Source organism: Melanostigma gelatinosum (assembly GCF_949748355.1).
Source record: "Melanostigma gelatinosum genome assembly, chromosome: 13".
Taxonomy (NCBI): Eukaryota; Metazoa; Chordata; class Actinopteri; order Perciformes; family Zoarcidae; genus Melanostigma; species Melanostigma gelatinosum.
The window spans coordinates 7489565-7509686 of record NC_136646.1 but is presented as its reverse complement, the minus strand read 5'-3'; the positions used below and the strand labels follow the sequence as shown (position 1 = coordinate 7509686).

At 44.4% G+C, this 20122-nt stretch overlaps 1 protein-coding gene across 4 annotated transcripts in view; it reads right to left on the bottom strand.

Annotated features, from left to right (window-relative positions):
• The window catches only part of nfixb (nuclear factor I/Xb), a 140227-nt gene extending 124812 nt beyond the window's left edge, over window positions 1-15415 (bottom strand). For all 4 annotated transcript variants that reach the window (XM_079282046.1, XM_079282047.1, XM_079282048.1 and 1 more), the window contains exons 1-2: window positions 14899-15415; window positions 5224-5307 (exon numbers count right to left, since the gene is read on the bottom strand). In XM_079282046.1, coding sequence (XP_079138172.1) covers window positions 5224-5307; window positions 14899-14901 — 87 coding nt within the window. In that variant the 5' untranslated portion in view covers window positions 14902-15415. The remainder of the gene's footprint in view (window positions 1-5223; window positions 5308-14898) is intronic.
• Between the last annotated feature and the right edge of the window lie 4707 nt (window positions 15416-20122).

The window sequence follows — 20122 nt, the reverse complement described above, 5'->3', positions numbered from 1 at the left end:
ACATACGAACAACCCAGACCCAAAGAAAGAAGAGCAGAGGATTTACCTGTGTCAAGCAGTACGGGGAGTACATGGCTGTGTTCTAGAGGAGCGTATTTAAGTCGGATGGGAGCTCGCTGTGGTGCTGCATTGCATTCGCTCTCCGTCCTGTTTCTCTCACTCCATGCTGCTGCAGCGTACAGTAACCCCGCCTAGAAAGTGAAAGCTTGCACAAACTTTCAGGGGGAAAAACTTTCTCTCCCTCCCCTCTCTCCTCTTTGCACGACTCTCTCTTTTTTTCTTCTTCTTTTTTTTTTCTTTTTTCCAATCGCTCTCCTGTCTCAACGAATTCTCACTAAAAACAAAACAAATAAAGGCGAGTTTGTTTTTTCTTCTATTTATGCGCGGATCACGCCATTTTTTTGGGGACTTTTCACATGATGGTGAAGCTTCTTTTGGGGGGAGTAATCTGCCCGACCCGCTCTCACCTCTGCGTTGTGCTTTCGTGTTGCGTTTACTGACCCCCGTCCCGTTTCCACGTTATGGGAACGGGGAAATAGCGGCCGGATGAGGCAGACCAGTCGCGTTTTAATGTGTGTGTAGCGGCGCTGTTGTCACATTTCTGGACTCGGAGGGGAACACGTAAACGCATCATCAACATAAGAGCAGAGAGGCGAAACAGCTGAGGGGCAAAAATGGAATATATATGTATATATATAGAGAGAGAGAGAGATGTATATAGATATCAGGATATGAGCAGCTGTCACGTGACTATATCTTTATTAATAACATGTATAATGGATAAGCTGCATGAAAAAAAAATTCAGTTCCACAGGATTTTTAACTCGTAAGTCTTGTGCATTACAAAGCTAAAGTGTGCACTGGATTATACACCTAGAAGTCACTTGCAGGCGTTCGACTAGTATTTACCGAACCATGTCTGACCCGGTCTGGAACCCGCAGCTGCGGATTTTTGAGGCCAGTGAAGCGAGTCACCCAAAGCCCGCTGCATGCATTCACTCTGCGGTAGAAAACTGCGCAGCATCAGAATACGGAAATTGTGCTCAAAATTGGGGCACGAGGAAAGGAAAAGTTTCTTAATACTGGGACCTGAGTAGTCTGGTCTACAGTGGGGGAATCTGGGTGGGAGTGAAGTCATTGTTAATACGCGGAGGTGAGATTTGTTTTACGTGTGGGGGGGTTTACAAGGCCTATAGCTGCTTGCACACGTCCACGACAAGCCTCAAACAAAAGGGATCCGTGTGGCCGAATTACTGCGCGCAGCCGCGATAGTGGCGAGCCAGGGACGGTTGGAGAAACGTGTGCGGTCGCGAGAGAGAAAGAGAGTATGTGCGTGTGCACAAAACTGTACAACCTCCCGGCCTCGCAGCCACACGAAGTTCGAATACCAGCAGTCCTCCATGTGAAAGTGATACACGACTAGTGTGAAACGGACACACCCTCTGACACACACACGCGCACACGCACACACACACACCTGTTTGTTTTATCTTCAGGCAGGTGTATTGACGACCTCCAAAGTCTTTGATCTCCGCTCTCTTTTGCCGCAGAGTCATGAAAAAAAAGCACCAAGAGGGCAAAAGGTCATGGCGCCCGGTTAGATGAGGATCAACCCCCCCTCCTCCCTCCCTCCCTCCTTTCATGGAGCCGACTTGCATGCAAAGCACTCCTCTGCCATGGCTCCTTGAATGAGCCGCACATTTTTAGTGGTCTGTGTGAGTAAATCTCTCATTAAGTAACACATGGTAAGGCCATATGCTATGGTTGGTGGGTCTGCTTTTTTTTTTTTTGGTTTTTCACACGCTTTCGCATATCTACATATTTTACCACTGCTGCGGAGGAAAAATGACTTTCACCCATCAGCTCGGAGCTGTCTCACGGTCGCATTTAAAAAAAAAAAAAAAGCAGAGGGCCTTGGTAATAAATAACCGATCAGGAGGGATTGATGTCTCCTTTTAATTAATGCGTTGACAACTTCGGGGCGAGCTCTGGATGTTGCGGAACAGGTTGTTCAAGGGTGACGCTAACCGCACATTTGCCTGAAATTATCGCACGCAAACGCGCAGTGTGATGGCTGTCTGTCTAAGGGGGGGTTGTTCTGTTTAGGCTGAGCAGATGTCAGCTCTGACGGCCCACGGTTTATATGCAGGGCTCTGCTTAAAGAAGTGGTTCCCAACTTGGGGGGGGGTGTACGTCAGAGGGGCTTTGTATTGCTCCAATGTGGGTGGTATGTACCCACATGGTATGAACGGCAGTGTGGTTGGTGTCCGCGGCGTATTTTGGCGGTGAGGGGATGCTTAAATGGGAGGGTCGCTCGATAGATGATTGACAGGTGGTCTTTGAAACAGGAAACCAGTACGCAATGGAACATTGCTTTACTTAAGTAATGGACGCATAGTAGCGGTGTACGAATACAAAGAAGAACACACCTTCTGCAACCGCGCAAACACTTCCTGACTGCACCCGATTGGACGAACGCTTTCACTCGTGGGCCGCTGTGCTCCGATTTCAAACCGGACCAACATGCCAGCTCGTTTGGGAACTTTCTCGAATATTATTAAAGCAGTTCACCGAAATGTGTTTCTGAAAACATCTGAGACGAGGGAAAAAAAGCAATTGCTGAATCTGTCTTCATTTGAGATCTATAGCAGTTCGTCAAAACGTTTTTCAGGAGTTTCCAGAGGCGGCAAGTCGTGCTCGAAGCCTCTGATTTGTAGCCCAGAGTCGGGGCTAGTTTATGTAAACATGGAGCGGCCAACGGGACGGTCGGCCTCTCGAAACTCGCTGCGGTGCTACCAGAATGAAAAAGAAGGGTCTCGTGGACCCCCACCATGACGCTTCCCTCTGTGTTAGTGGCGCCCAGAGCTCCCCGCTCACTCACAGGTAACAAAAACAGGGATTTGTTCATCTCTTATCGGGCCTTACTTAAGTGGATTCTAACATATTGGGTATGGAATTATTCTGCAGATGCTCCGGTTCAAGCAAACTTTTATAGGCATTGCAGTGTTTGAGCCGTGACAAGGGCCCAAGATGTGGCCTGCAACAGACAAGCAAAGGCTTGTTTCCAGCCTAGCTGATTGCTGTAAATCTCTTTTTGCTACTGAAGAACTTGTTGAATTTACCGGCCAGTTAAGAGCAGTGAGGAGTCAATGGCGGTATATAATAGTGAATCGTTTTTTTTCAAAAAGTGCAGCAACCACAAGAGGTCCTTGAACACAGTCATGAATGAGCACAAAATATATTAGGCTGATGGGTCCAGTAGTATGCCAGATTAGCCGTGGACAGACGGACACTCACACACACACACAGGACCGGACGCATGATCTCCCTACACTCGTACGCATGGCGGAGATAAAATAAATGTTCATTTCTCATGTCCCTTGAGGGCCACATTATGTGAGGTGGTCCTACTTCCTTGAACATCGGTGAATTTACCACGTCTGTTTGCAAATGGAAGAGCTCCGTATCCCGTGTTTTTAGATCAGAAGAGCTCCTTGACCTTAATTTGTATGCGTACCAAAAAGTGTTGCTGGCGTCCGTTTTGATTTTCCCGGGCGAGAGCTGACGGTCTGAATATGCATGGGGCTGTTAGTCTGTCTGAACTTTGTCTGAGGACCAAAACGTCGCCAATACATTCAGTCAGTGACACTGGACAGTGTGCGGGATTCCTTGTTTTCTTTCCATTTCATGAATTTTCTAACATCCCACCTGCACTTTCTTCATTCTGGAGCAGTGACCCGCCTTTGTTTCTAGACACAAGTTGATCTTCTATTGGAAACGAGCTCACCGAACATGCAGGTTTTTTGTCGCGGAGGTTTTAAGGACTTCAAAGACAGAAACGACTGGATTAGATGGACAGCTTGGATACGTACTGCCTTCTTAAAATCCTTCAAATGAAACAATCTGACAAAGAGATCTGCTCGTATCCGCACTACAGCCACAAGCAAGTGGACATCTCCTCATGTTAAGGGGTCACGATCATGAAAAACAAAGCCACTGCGACGTCTCACTCTTTAGGAGCACACAACCTCCAAAACAGGGCATCAAACTCACATCCTGCAAGTTCGGTTGCAACCTCAGGGACCCTGACATGTAAGCTAAGAGCACACGCACAGAGACATAAAGAGAGGAAGAAAGGGCCCGTGATGCACTTCACCCCCCCCCCCCCCACACACACACACACACACACACACACAACAGAGGACCTCCCGGTGAGAAGCTGGAGGTGGACACCCTCCTGCGGATGTTCTTGAACCTGCTGCCCCCTTGGAATCCTATACAGCTTCAAGCCCCCCCCCCCCCTCCAAGAACGTTCCTCTACCAGCCGTGCTACTCAATTACAGCCATAATGGTTCGTTTCTGCACCCCGAGACACACGATACACTGTAGCAACCCAGATTCTGTGTGAGACTTGGCGTGAGTCTTAACTCTGGGAGACAAAGACTGTAGCCTAGAAAACCGGCTCCCACCTCATTAACAATCGCATTTTCAGTCATACCCCCCCCCCCCCGAACCTACTCCTCTCACCCTCCCCGTCCCCACTCCTTTGTTTTTATTACCATTCTATATCACTATGTGGATCGTTATAAATCCACCGCGTGAGCTGGGAGGATTTTTCTTCTCTTCCCAGAAAAGCTGCTCACTTTCTTTTGCTTTCGTACAACGAGGCATGCTGCACATTATCGTCATCATTTTCACTCCCATGAGCCCCCCCCCCCTCCCCTCAACACATACACACACACTTTTTTTTCTTCTTCTTCTTCTTCTTCTTCTTAAATGTGCGTGTGGAAATAATGATTGTAATGGTTTGCAGCTGAGTAGAGGGAGCTGTGAATGACATTATGATTGTGGTGCAATTACCGAGAGCATGAAAACAGACTGTCAGTCATAGTAATGAGTAATGACTCAAATAACACATTTAATACAACACATGAAAGAATGAAGAGAATACTAATGCCAATGCTCATAACACTAATCATAATACTAATGCTAATAATAATACCAGGAATAATTCCAATAATACTAGCACTAATAATAATAATGAAATATTACAAAATAATTATAATACAAATATAACACATCAAAAATATAACAATAATATAATAATAACAATTAAACCACAACTAAATGAAAAAATTATAATATATAAAGATAATAATAGTAAAATGAACAACAACAATAATAATAATAATAATAATAATAATAATAACAATGAATGCATACCCTGTATGAATCTGATACTACAAAGCATTCAGGCATCCCAGGACCTCTGGAGGGTTCTTCGTTCAACAGAAAGGTTTCGGTTGCCTGAAATGTAACACAACAGTCATTTATTCAAACATCGACGCTGTCTTTATGTTCAGGGAAATTAATTAAAATACAGAAAACCTGGCTGCAAAGCTGTAAACGCTAATTATAGATGTGAGAATCCTCCTCATCCGGCTGCTTCTTACATATCAACCTATTTATTAATCACCCTCAAGTCCAACCAACCACCAGATATGTACTTGAAAAACTTTCACCGTTACATTCTACACACACACACACACACACACACAGTTGACGGTGTGTGCAGCCATGTGCTGTGCAGGCCCGAGGCCTCAGCCCTTGAATGGGGAGCAGAGCGTTCAGCCGCCACACCCGCACACAATACTCCGACACAATGGCATTTCCTGTCCCTGCTATTTCACCTGCATGGTCACTTTTCTGTCAGCGCGCACTGATTCAGCACAAATCATTCACACACACACACACATACACACACACGCGCGCGCGCGGGCGTGCTCGGCACAGACTCGCGCATACAGAGGCCATACGTCTGCCCGCATGTGCGCACAATACACAAGGCCCTTGGCCGGCGCTGCGAAGTTGCTGCGCTGCATTCAGCGATCGATGCAGCTGAAGTGTTCATTCGAAGCGTTTGTTTCCATTCAGCGGGTTCATTTGTATGCTGCGGGACGCGCCAGCAGAGACTCGGGCTCTGAATGAGCATCCATCGCGGTTCTGCTGTCAATTAGAGGCAAGCCGGGCCAGACAACAAGGACAGGGAGGGAACCACAGACTGAGGATCTGGATCGGGGATGGGAAGCTGGTTGGCTGGCCCGTGGTTACTACTTTTTAGTCCAAGCTGGTACAAATTGGTTCTCGCTGGGTTAAATTTGAATGCCTGTTTTTTGGATATCGACTAAACCTGTTAGATGAGGGCTCACAATTGCTGTAAGTTGATGAAAATAACTCTGGTTTCGGGATTTGAGGGGAAAGGCAGTTGAAGACCGGGAGCTTAAAGTTTAGTTTCTGGATAGAAGAGACAAAATAATCCTATTTTCCAGAACTTTACGTTCCCCGTCTTTCGACATACCTTAAAAGCAGAAACAATCATGGACCCAAAACAGGAACAAACATCGCTCGTAGCCAGCAGACGAAATGTAAAGTTATGCTATTTAAACTGGCATGTGAGGTAAACAGCCTCTTGGTGGGAATTCAAACAGACGTTAGGTGACTTAAGCATTTGCACATGCACACGGCGACACGGGGTTGCACTCGGAGAATATGCATGCGCAGGCACATGCACAAACACACGGCGCTGTAATACATCCCAGACTCGGGGCCGGCCGAGCTGCGGTCTGCAGACGCGGGCTATTCATATCCTTCGGAATGAGAGGTTACAGCTCGAGTCTTTTCCCCTTTTTCCCCCCGCTGTGACACGGGAAGGGCACCTGTGTGTGTGCCTTCACTCCATCTCTGATGCAGATTGATTAACATCGTTTATTGTGTTTAGCGAGGGCCACGGGGAGCGTTCACTCGGTTGAAAAAAGAAGACAAGAAAGAAAGTTAGAATTCAAGTCGTCCAAGTGACTGAGAAAAACACTCCTCGGCCTTCGACATCCAACCTCTGGCTTGTCACCATTAATATGTTGGGGGAACACCGGAGGGAAACCATTTTCGAAACCATTTGTCCCACTAAATGGCAGCCTTGTCAAGCTCCCGGGGCTTTCTGCTAAGCTCTTAAACTGCCCAGTGCAGCTGAAGGATGTATTTTACAGAGTAATCACAGAGTAGCACGGAACACGGCCTCTGTCTGACAAGTTCGAGTCATTTAAAGTACAAAAAAAAAAAAGGATTTGTGCTGAGCAGACGATGAAGATCAGCCTGAAAGCGGCTAGACAACAATAATAAACCAAAAGATAAAAAAGGGTATGTGAATGAATGAAGCGTATCTCTGTCCATATCCTTCTATTGTTTGTTTAAGACTGATTGTTTGATGTTGCTCCCTGCAGCACTGGCCCCCTTTTCCTTCAGTTTGTATGGAGCATGGTATCAATTATATATGTGTGTTTCTATATATATGGAGCATATATGAATCCATATGACCGGCCTCGAGCTAGAATAAGTGCAGATCATTTGATGTCAGGGATGTTGACTCTTTTGGTGGCTGACACGGAGTGTAACACAACACTGGAATGGTTGTCAGATTTTATCGGCGGGGAGCGCAGACAGTGTCCCTACTACTGCAAACAAAGTGGAGAGGATGAGGACATTTAAGAACCCAAGTCAAAGAACAGAAGAGGACATTACGTTTTTTTTACTTGGTCAAGGTCAGACTTCGAGGCTCTCTATTATGTTATGTGTGATGTATTGGAGAGATTCGTTCAATGATTTTTGGGGGAGATTGGCCTTGGCACTGCAGGCTGAGGAGATTCAAATCACATGTGCGCGAGTGCAAACTAGCCCCATTTGTGAGCTCTGAGCTCTTTGTGTTACTCCGCGGTCCGGTCACACATAGGCCCGGTTCCAATCCAGCCCCAAACACCCTCCAACTCCGTGACGGAGTGAACCTCCGTTTGTGGTCACACTCACGGCCGAATAAAGCACATTTTTTATCGTGTAGCAGCAAACTACACTTCTCTCTCTCTATAAAATAATATCAGAATTGAGAAATCCTGTATTGATTGCCCCAGGTAAATTGGGTTAAGTTACTTCCATTCGAAAAAAGAAATATATAAATGAGAGAAATCTAGGAAATAAACAAGGAATAAGTATGTAAAAATAAGTACATTATACTTTAATTTAACAACAGCACCTGAGGAAAATATAAATAAGAAATATGTGAAGCATGTATTCTACAATATAAAAACAGCAGTGCAAATAAAAGAAAATGGGAGCTATGATTAAGTGTGTAAAAATGCGGAAATAGTATAAATAAAAAAGAATATATGGTTTAAATATACAGTATAAATAAATGTTAATACTAGAGTATATCAGTGTAATGGACATTTGAATTATTGCACTAAAATATTGTTCTGTTAAGATAAAATAAAAATGATGGGGCTATAGCCGCTGATAGGGGTAAAAAAAGAAATCATAAATATATGTTGTATATAAATATAAATATAACAATCAAATGAACATATCTACTGTTTTCTAGACTACAGAAGGGCGTAGGGGCCCGATTGGAATTGGGCCAAAGTGTTGGGTATGAAACATACAGGGGGGGGATTAACCTCAGGTTCCATGTTCAAAGGTGTTTAAGGTATTCTGGAAACAATAGATATCAATTAAATTACAAAAATACAGCTATAAGCAACACAATCGCATAGTCCTTGACATCATGAAAGTACCCAAAACTCATTGAGGACGGATTGTGATCCGATGGGCCAAACCATCTCCGGAGGTGGTCAGGGATGCATGGTGACCACATTGAACGAGAGATGCACCGATACCGGTCCGATACTAACTTAAATGGCTGGATCACTTATCAGTGACAATGGCCGATCTTGGTATTGGATACCAGCCAGCAAGCAGCCATTAGCCAGTTAGCGAGCCAAGCTACTAGCAAGAAAGCAGCAATATGACTTGTCAAAAACAGACAGATATTCAAGACACTCGTGGATGGAGTCAAGACGAGAAGTGTCTGCTTTCAATTCGGTCCGCCGAAAGTACAGAGGCAAATTTGGGCAATTCATTTCACCAATCAACGCTCCAAATTAATGCTAATGTTGCTCCTTAACTGCTGGATGTGTAAATGAGAAACTGTCTGCTGACAAGTTAACCACATCAACTTAAAAGGTGATAATATGTCGATGTTGTGTTTACAGCTTGTTTTTCGCTGTGGCCAAAAAATGTAGTTCACGTTTAAAGATGTAAAATGTTTCTAGATAACGAGGTTTTGGTTTGAACTGTAATGTTTGCATTGATAATACTATCTGGTTAAATCTCAGACTGACATACAGTCCTACAGTCACAAATGAGGCGTAGTACAGAAAGTACGAGTACGGCATGAGGGTCAGGAGTTGTTTAGCTAGCGTCACCTAAAGACTAAGCAGAGGGAAAGAGCTAGCCTGGCTCTATATGTTTTTAAAACGACACCTTTGACGCCGTTTGCTTAAACCTGTACATGATGAAATGTAAAGGTCCCAAACCTGGCAACCTCACTGTCACAGTCCACAGTCACCCAAATCAGAGTTCCTACTTGTGAACTCAGGGCAAATCCATCTAACCTGAACTCACAAAGAATTGATAAACGGTAAACCATAAACTAGAAGGCAAAAATTACAAAACAAAAGCAGCATGTGTATACCTTCAGTATACATTTAGTAGCAAGCTTAGCATAGAAATGCTGATGATAGTTCATGAGGTGCGAATGTACTCTGTTAATGCTAGCGCCACAGGTTTTTAAGTAGAAACCATCGACTGCACATATGAAGTGGACGTTGTCGTCGTGATGTCCCCCGTTGTTTGTGGACTGGCGTTATAAAGTCTGGAGTTCGCCTCTTTGGAATACGGCCATCACCATGTTGGGTTTTTTCCGCAACCGATGAACGGACGTTACCATTTTTGGAATGCGGAGGACGCCGGGTACGGCTCTGGTAGCGGCAGTGACCTGTCAATCACAGTAAGCCCGCCCTAAAGCATACTCCACTTTATTGTCTATATTTGACTCTAAATGGAACATAATTTACTCAATGAACATCATGCTGTATTGAAGAAACCTTGAAACTAGAGATTGATTTACTGAGGTAATAAATCAAGTGAGAAGTAGAGTTATTTTCACATAGACTTCTATACAATCTGACTTCTTTTTGCAACCAGAGGAGTCGCCCCCTGATGGCCAGTAGAGAGAATGCAGATGTAAGACACTTCCACATCGGCTTCACGCAGCAGAACCGGAGGTTGCCGCCTGGTAGAAACATAATGTTTTAGAAACTAATATATCTTCTTCCAACCTGTCCGGGTAAAGAGTATCACTATTACATAACGTTTAACCGTGACTAGCTCGGAATCCACTAATTATCTACGTGACCTCAGCTGCATCTCTCTCTGTATGCACAATAAGTCGGATCTGAAGTTGGCTGTCTGTCCTGGCATTGGATCTATTAGAGCACATATACATACGGGCCCACCTTCACCCTCTCTCATTCTTTTGATCACACACAGACACACACCAGCACAAAAAAAAACAACCACCCCTGTTTCCATGCTTCTGGATACATGATGATCCACGGGAGACAGGTATCCTCACAATCACCGATCATCCCACTAACCATCAACAGTTTTTCCGGAGTATCAGAGACTTCTTTTTCTTCTTCTGCAGAACACAACTGACATCCTACCCAGTCCCCACTTCACTCAGCCTCATTCTTCACCTGGTAACAAGCTAACAAACCTGTGCAGATGTGGCAAGCACATCAAAGAGAGGGAGGGACGGGAGGAGGGAGAACTTGTTTGTAGGGGGAAAAAAATGTGCGGAGGGGGAATATGAAAGAGGGAAATTTTACGTTGTGTGAGTCCGAGCCAGCGCCACCTCAGGGAGAAATGCTGGAAAAATGTGATATTTTACACCTGCATCTCAGGAGGTGAGTCATGAGACAGGGGGAGCAGGGGAGGAGGTAATTAGAGGAATGTGTGTGTGTGTGGGGGGGGGGGGGAGGGGTTATAAAGCATTTTTAGTATGTTTCTGGGGCTTGCCACTGGTTCTTTTTCAGCATTCACTTTGGTATGATGCATTCGATGCCAGATTATTAAAAATGCTAAACCTGGTTACGAATGCTAAAAAAGAAAAGAAAAAGTGTTTACAATTTAAACAAATATGCTAATATTGTTACAGTGATAAATAGCTGGCAAGCTCTCTTTAATGAATAATGCTATTGGCTCTAATTCCTCATTAAGACCCTAAAGACAGGAGCGAAGGGAGAAATACATGTGTTGTTGTTGTGTTTTTTTTTCTTTTTCCAAATTAAACTCAGAAGGCAGAAGATACCAACACCTTCCCAAATGAAGTAGATTGAAATGACTCTGTTACACAGCTGGTGTGCAGTCTGGGGTGTCTTGTGAAACCAATTAATGTGAGGGTTAAGTCTTGATAAAGTAATTGAGGGCCGGGTTAGAAATGAGATGGAAGAGTTAGGGGCTGTAATGTGATCGGCGTCAGCTTGATGAGACGCTGCAACCCAAAAAGAAAAAACAAGAAAAGAAAAGAAAATTCCAAAAAAGTGTGAGTGTTGTCGTTAGTTCAAGAAATCTGTTGGCGTCGTTTTTCAAAGCAAACTAATCTGATCTGGGGTCTGAAGTCGCATAGTCGCTTGTGTTTTTTAGGAGAACTCTAAAGCTGCATTGGGAACAGGTGAGATGACTCACTCATAATGCATTTATTTTTTTCACTTTTCTACATTTTTAATACTCATCCGGCACAAACTGCTCTCTCCACAAACAAGTTCATCGCCATACTTTCGATCTTCAAATGACCATTCGTCTTCTCAACAGTAAATGCTCCATCTGAAGAGGTATCACTTTCCGTTCCTGAGAGAGCGAGTTCTTTAAATTGTAATACTATATTTTACAGACGTTTCAAGGTGACCCTGAAGAGGGCTGAATGGAATCTTGGGAAAAATAACAAAAAGAGGAGAGTTAAGCATCCTACAAACTTTTATGTTTTTGTTAGCCTGTACCTTGTAAATCATTAAAGGAGCCGTGTGGAGCATTTAGGGGGGGCGATATAAAACAAATTGGCATTGAAGACCCCCCCAATATGTCTTACAAAATAAGGTGGTTGCCAACAAGTGTCTTAAATGACACTACAAAATGTCATGACGCCAACTAGTCCGCTTGTAGCTTCGTGTTAGTGACGTGAAGTCATGTGACGGTGGTGTAGCTCGATTATAGCATCGTGTTAGCTTTTTTCTTCTGCCGATTGTATTAGCGCATCACAAATCACAAAAGTGTTGATAATTTGTGAAGATCGTCTTGTTGAACAAGATGAGTAAGTATCATAATGGTTTGTTTGCCACAGAGCTTGTTATCACGGCCCCACATCCCTTCAGCACTCTATAATGACCCCGATGATGTCACGGTGACGTCATCTCGAATTGAGACCAAATATTTGACAGAAAGCCTGTGTTACAAACTTGGGCTGTGGAGTTTGAAAGATGAGGGCATTCAACAAGAAGGAAAGATTTAATGACTTATGCTATTGAGTTGCATTATGGGAACTGTAGGATGCAGCGTTTCTGAAGCTTGTCTTGTCAGAGCGACAAAAAAGTCAGGATATCTTGACCTCCGCTGCTTCGATTTGGACCATTCCTGTTTGAATCTGTCTCTCGTAAGTCCCTCGACTTTACGCAAGCGCAACACTAAATCCCCGGAGTGCCCCTTTAAGTCTGTTTTTTTAAGCCTCTACCAGTTTTCATGACTTTTAAAAAGAAACCTGCAAGTTTTCCTCTCTTTTTTCCCCAATTAATTTAGTGCAACGTGAAAGTCACATCCAAGAACGTCTCACGTGCTGCGACAGCTTCAACGGCTTAAAAACCAATCAAACCTGACAAACCCCATCATCTGAGCTCACCGCCCTAATGTTTACGCCGTTTGAGCGTACGTCAGAGTTTTCACATCTTTAAACTACACGGCAAAAAAAAAAAGCTTACAGGCCACATGAGCGATCGCAGCCTGATGAAGCCTTTATTTGTTTTTCTTCCTCTCCAGGGAACTGTCAAGGCCAGGGCCGACGTAGAAAGCAGAATACTCCGTGTACGACGAGGGGTGACATCACGCTGGCAACGACGGCCAAGAGGGAGATCACGCAAGACTGGATCATCATGTGGTGGGCTGCGCACACACACACACACACACACACACACACACACACACACACACACACAGTGCGGGATACAATTACCCCAGCTATTTACACAGCCCTCCATGATTACTGTGTCTGTTTCTCATGCTCCTACACACTGTGCATCACACATGTGCTGAGCGTGACCATTAAAAACATGACTGATATTCCTCATCATGAAGGTCTGATGAACACGTAAACTACGATTTGGGACCAAACGTGTGTCGTGTTTAGTTTTCATAACGGTGGGGGTCACTCTTCCTTTCCTTAAGAACCGATAACCCGCTGTTCCACAGTCACAGCTTGTCCCTGCAGAGAAGTGAGTTTATTAGCGTGTCAGAGGACCCTGGCGCTGATTGACGGATGCCTCCAGTGCATTCTGACTCAACCAACATGCAGCTGAGATATTTGGCACAATTTCATGATATAGCGTTACCCTTTAAAGATTAAAAAACGAGGTGAGTTGGTGCTATAAGTGGGAGAATAACAAGTCGAGATAATCCCATGTGAGGCCTGTCCTGAATTCTGTATCTTTTTTTCTTTTTTACTGATGAGCTTCTTGGGCAGCCGCCATGTCAGCGAGGATGCTCGTAAACAAATAATTATTCATACTAATAATCTTCCACATTCATGTGCAAGTAACATCCCCCCCCCCCATTCCTGGTATCTCAGCAGCTCCAAGGTTGTATGTGGGAGGTTCCCCTAACTATTGCCTGACTTGACTCATATCTTGCCAAAAAAAAGAGGAAAATAGTTATATTCCAAGGGTCAAGGATGTGCGAGCTACATCTCATAATTCTGCATAAAACAGACTTCTTGTTGCTATTTTGAACACCTACAAGAGCTGCACTCAAATGTGCGGTTTTCACAACCTCACAGGGAATGCGGTTGCCAATTTCAACACGTGCTCTTCGGGGCAAATGGGGATAAGAGAATAAATAATGCTACTTTTTTTTCCTCATGAAAAAAAACTACAATTCAAATTACAAGGAAACCACAAACAACATATCTAATGCTCATGGACGAAAGAAAGCTGGTCGGGAGCAGATCAATCGTCGCAGACTTTTGCTTTGTGATGTCCCAGGATTTGTACAAATGAATCCCCTCCCTAATGAAGGAATTGGCCAAGTTTCCAAACTCTGTTAAACTTTGCCTTTTAGGTTCGGATTTGAGCTCGAGGGGGCTCTCAGCGTGCATGTCACCACGTATAACCGTTGGTTGTATTTTATTTAACAACAAACCGTATGGCGCCTCTTGATTAGGTGCTAAAACAGCGTGACATGCGATAACGCGTATCGGCTATAAATAGTCCACAAGGCAGGCCCCGCATCACGGACCACCGCAGGGAGGGGGACCCACGTCCTCCACGCGGATAAAGCGGCAGACGGCGGTGGGTGGGTGGGTGGACATCGCGGCGGACTGACAGAGCTGCACACTGATTTGGCCAGAAACACACCGTTTTTTGGCAAAGTGTTGTGCAACTACATGAAAAAATAAGTTGCATTATGTTTTCCTAGCAGCAACAAAGACATACGTGCAGCAAGACAAATTAAAACAAATAACCACAATGACTGTGACAGGAAACATATCATAGGTGGAAGGACTTGCTACATTCTTTAGGTGACTGTTACGCATTAGCTACACAAGTACACACGCACACACTAGAAGTGGGTAACTCAGCCCACCAAACTTTTTAAAAAGAGTCTGCGTATCATTAAGTCTCGCGCTAAATGAATCTGAAAAGCTGACTGCACAAATGAGCAAAATGATTTGGTTTACACAGCACGTACCATTGTGGTGTGGAGGGAAACGTGCCAAGCACCTCTCAAAGACCCATTTTTTCCACTCTCGAAAAGTTCGGCTTCCAAAAAAAAAAAAAAAACTGTGTGGGAGAGAGAGAGAGAGAGAGAGAGAGAGAGAGAGAGAGAGAGAGAGAGAGAGAGAGAGAGAGAGAGAGAGAGAGAGAGAGAGAGAGAGAGAGAGAGAGTCGCTCGGTTTCTTGTCCAGCTGGGCCTGCTACCGGAAGCAAAAGAAGCCCTACAACACGGCCTGGTGCCCGTTTTCTTTTTTGTTGGTGTTCTGGTAGGCTACTTTGTAGTCAACTCCTCTCAGTCCGGTCGAAGGAGGACAGAGCGGCGTAATAATCCAAGTCGTCCGCTCCCACCGACTTTCTTCACGCAAGGTGCTTACGTTCGGTTCCACCTCGTGATATTCCCATGAAAAACCGTCTCCGTCCTGGTACCGTAACGTTAACCCGAGTCGCCCGCACTACTACTGCTGCGCCACCGACACAGTCGATTCCCCCCCCCCCCCTCCCCCCTCCCCCGAAGCAACCGAACAGGGGGAGTCTTGGCTGTGCACCGACAGTAAGTACGCTCGCGCTCTCTTCGCTTCTACGCGCTCACCCAAATCAGCTGTTGCTCATGCAGAAGGTGGGACGATGGCCGCTGCGCGCTGTTTATCCCCCCCACACCAGCTCCTCCACCACCGCTTCGTGCATGCTCCGGACTCCGGCTGGTACGCGAAAAAACGTCCCTCCCTTCGGGGCGCGCGGGGGTTCCTCCGCCTCCCACCTGTTCCTTCAGCGTTCCGCGGGCAGAGAAAGTTGCGGAGCGAAGCGGCGTACGCGACTATACGAGCACCGCGAGGCAGCGCGAGCTGACGAGGCTGTTAGCGGGACTTCGGTGCGGGCAGTGCCGAAAGAGCTACCGCCTGTAGGCGAAAAAAAACAAAAAAAGCCGCAACGACAAGGAGGTGAAACGGACGTGCCCCCCTTCCCCTGCGTGTGTTTGTGAGAGTCAACGAGCGGGGGAATTTTTTTTAAGAAAAACAAACTAATAGAAGAAGTGGAAAAAAGATAACACGGCACGCGCGCTCCAGCGAGGGCGTGCGGGTGGGAGGGGGGGGGGGGGGGGGGGTGTTCCTGCGGCCGCGGCCGGAGGAAGCGGAGCGACGAGGGGGGCCTGGTAAATTATTAATAACCGGAGCGGTTCGCAGTCTGTCGTGTTCAGCGAGTAACCAGGGCGGCAGCTGGGGGTTTAGAGGAATTAAATACGGGCAGGGTAAACCGTGGACGCGGGGGGATTAGTAGCTCTCACCGGCAAATAAATAAATAAAAGTGTATCAGGGGCAGCTCCGGGGCTGGGAGGGCGGGAGAGGGGGTTCTGATAAACCCAAATAGTTTAGGAGTGAGTGTGTGTGTGTGTGTGTGTGTGTGTGTGTGTGTGTGTGTGTGTGTGTGTGTGTGTGTGTGTGTGTGTGTGTGTGTGTGTGTGTGTGTGTGTGTGTGTGTGTGTGTGTGTGTGTGTGTGTAATATATACAGGAAGGGAACGACGTTTTGCTCACTTTATATTCATAATTGTAAGGGAGGCGTGCACGCGGACCCATGGGGTCAGTTTGTAAAATGTGAACTCCAAAAAACTAAACAAAAACTGAATACATGTATAAATGGCTTTTATTTAAAATGTCTTCTAGCAACTGATGTCATTATAATTACTGGACAGCGCTATACCACGTGACATCACGTGACAGCCGTAATTTATAGACGTGCAACACCTTTGTATTTTCAGCAGACCACGTGAAGCTGTTACAACCCGTCTCTGTTCTGTTCTATTCTCATCATGAACCTCTGTTTATTATTTGGTCATGATAACAGACAGAGCACGTGCTCGACTCCTGGCTGGACTCGATATTTATCCTCCACACACACCAAACTTTTCAGATCAATTCAGATCGAGGGGGCCAAGTCGCGGATAAATGACGATAGGTGGGTTTTTTCTCGACCTTTTATGGTCGAGGTGCGCGCGGCCGCGGACGTCTACTGCAATAAAAAGATGAATTAAAAAAACCAATGAGCGCTCCACCTGCCACCGGTTCCGGTCTGTGTTGGTTCAACTTGATCACTTTACAAGCAGACAAATGAAAAGCTTCTGGACTCTGAGCTGCCACTTAAAGAGAGAGCCACACACACATACACACACACACGGTCAATGTTTCATAAAGGGAGAAGCTGCTTGGATCTTTTAATTAATTTGTCCTCAGCAATAACATAAAGTGTAATTTATACTCTTTACATTTACTTTAGAATACAAATAAACTTTATCAATGAACAATAATAAATACACTTATTTTGAATGTTGGACCAGGAGAAGTTATGATTTTGTCAAAAGACATTTAGATTAGCTATAATATGCGTCTAAAATGTTCAACCCGCTACTATGACCCGTATTTTCAGTGAAACAGGTGTTAACTAACACAGAGTTAAATATAACAGAGTTGTCACATGTATTTTAAATGAGCACACCAACCTCCCTTTTAATATTTACAACATTAAATATCCAAAAATGAAACACAAAAATTGCGATTTTCTATAGTTTTTGAATGGTGCATATGGCGCAAAATAAAATACAATACTTGTTAAATAATCAGTTCAGGCCTCACGTGTTTTATTTGTATTTAAAATGGGCTAAACATAATTGGGCAGGTGGGGATAAAAGTATTTGTCATATTTTTTGGGACGTTAAATGTCCGAAATCGATATTTGTAAAAAAAACTATGATAATTTAAAAAAATCATCAGGATGTGTTCATTTTATTTTTATTTCATTCTATTTTTTTTTTGTTATCAGGCAACACTTTTATTGCATAAAATTCCGTCAGATTTTAGTCACAGGGTTTTAAACACATCTGATAAACGATGAATGTGAATGTGTGTGTGATACGCGCGTGTGTGTGTGTGTGTGTGTGGCCTCTTCAGGTGAGCGCAGGGCCTGCAGCATGTAGAGCAGAGTCTTCTACTGGCGTTGGGCCTGCACGCGCACAGTCACGTGTTGAAGTGCGTCGGATTTATTATTTTTTTAAATATTTTATTTTGAATGTGCACCCCAAACTCTTGTCATATTTTTCTATTAATAGCATTATTACGTTTGTCTAATCAACATGCGCCATCTTTAAAACAGCCCTCTGACTTCCGTTTCAACAGGACGGCCGGTACATGTTGTGTATGACGCAATATGCACGCTCGTTAAAAGGTGTGTTTGGTGTCAGTGAGTGACTTGACCTGATGTCTGACCGCAACACTGCTACTGCTTCATCGTCTGTTTTTCTCTCAACTTCCTTGGACGCAACGGCCTTTTACGGACCTAAATGCAGTGCCTCGTGTTTATCTGCAAAGAATGCCGAAATACATTTTTCTATTAGTTTATTTAAGTGGGTGCCACAAAAAAAACATTTAAACGTCACGGGGACAAGTTGAAAAAGTCACTGACATCATGAGAGTCCGCACCTTTCCGTACACCATGAAGGCACCACGCAGTCTAGACTCGGCCCTCAAACGCCAGCTTGCAGAGTCCCTCTTCTTTGGCATGTGTCGCCCGTATGTATACCGGCTCTCGACGGAGGTTCTCACTCACACACACACACACACACACACACACACACACACACACACACACACACACACACACACACACACACACACACACACACACTGTGAAACAAAAAGTTCCACCGGGCAACGGCCCCGTCGCGGAATGCTGACCCTGGCAGGGGAAGTGGAACCGGGCCCGACTCACGGCCATTCTCTCGTTGTATTTGTTTTTTTTGGGGGGGGGGGAGTCAAGACGCATTTGACCTTCGCCAACAAATTCAAAGAGGTTTTCCACGCGTGGTTCGACTGAGATGAAGTAAGAAACCTCACAGCAGCGTTAATATGACAACACGGGAGGTTACAGAAAAATGTGTAAAAGGAGAAAAAAAGAAAAGTTGGATTCGTGTTAGAATAGTGACAAGCAGCACACAAGAAATGCGTTTAAGGTTACCATAATGACACCTAAAGCACGCACCTGTTATTGTTAGACCGAAAATAAAGAGGATAATAAAGAGGATTAGAAATATTGAGATGAAGTCAAATAAGCAGTGGCAGAAGAAGAAGAAGTGTGTTTAAAAATAAAAATGCTCCATTATAAATAATACAAAAATAAAACCCTGATTCATAATTTGACTTCAGAAAAAACTACACACAGGAAATGTACTTTATCAAAAGTAAAAGTCCTCATAAGGAAACAGAATGGCCCCCATATTAATAATAATACATTAAAGGGCTTTTTTGTATTTGTGCAATAAAACATAGAGGACAAATGGTGCGATAAAACCTTAAAAGATGAAATAGGACAGTTGGACGGTGTTTAGACAGGTCAGTACAACAGTAATGTGAGCTGAGCGGAGTTGTGTTTGTGACATGACGTGTAAGAATAGGTGAGGTGTTGCTATAATGACAAAGAACAAGGGATAGGGGGGATAATAAATGATGATGATGAAAATAGAGGATTTGTAAATTGACTAAACTTCCCAAACAGGATCCCCTGGTTGGGATCCTGGGATTATTTTTTTATTTCACATGATTAAATAAATGATGAAAAAAATGAAAAGTCACGCTTCACAGCTCCAACACTGCCGTGCCGGCCTAGCCCACGGGGGAAAGTGCATTTTGATGGTCTATCTGATTGATGTGGAGAACATTTCAACTAAATAGGGGAGTTGAACCTATAACAATACATATTTTTATGTAAAAAGTACTACATGTCCCTTTAACATGCAGTGAAGTAACCGTGTAAAGCAGCTTCCAATGAAAATTGTACTCAAGTACTTGAGTGAGTTCGACCTGTGAAAAGGAGGTCAAAGTAAGTTCCCATTAATTCAGAAGAACTATGGAAAGATAAGGTGCACATACAGAGTCACACATTCAGGGCTGATGGTAATGTTCCAGTCACTTTATCGCTGTACACACACGGAAAAAAAGACAGAAAAATAGGAGCTGCACGACTGCCACATGCTAACAGACAGAAATGTGAAGTTTATTGTAAACGTTTTACAGCACTGTCGGTAAAGTGAATCCTATATTCATCTCACTCTTTCTAAATCTTTTTTTCACGAAGCTCCGGAGAGCAGGCCGGGCCTTTGAAATGAAAATGGATCACTCGTTACCGACGCGACTCCTCAAGTGACTTATGATGT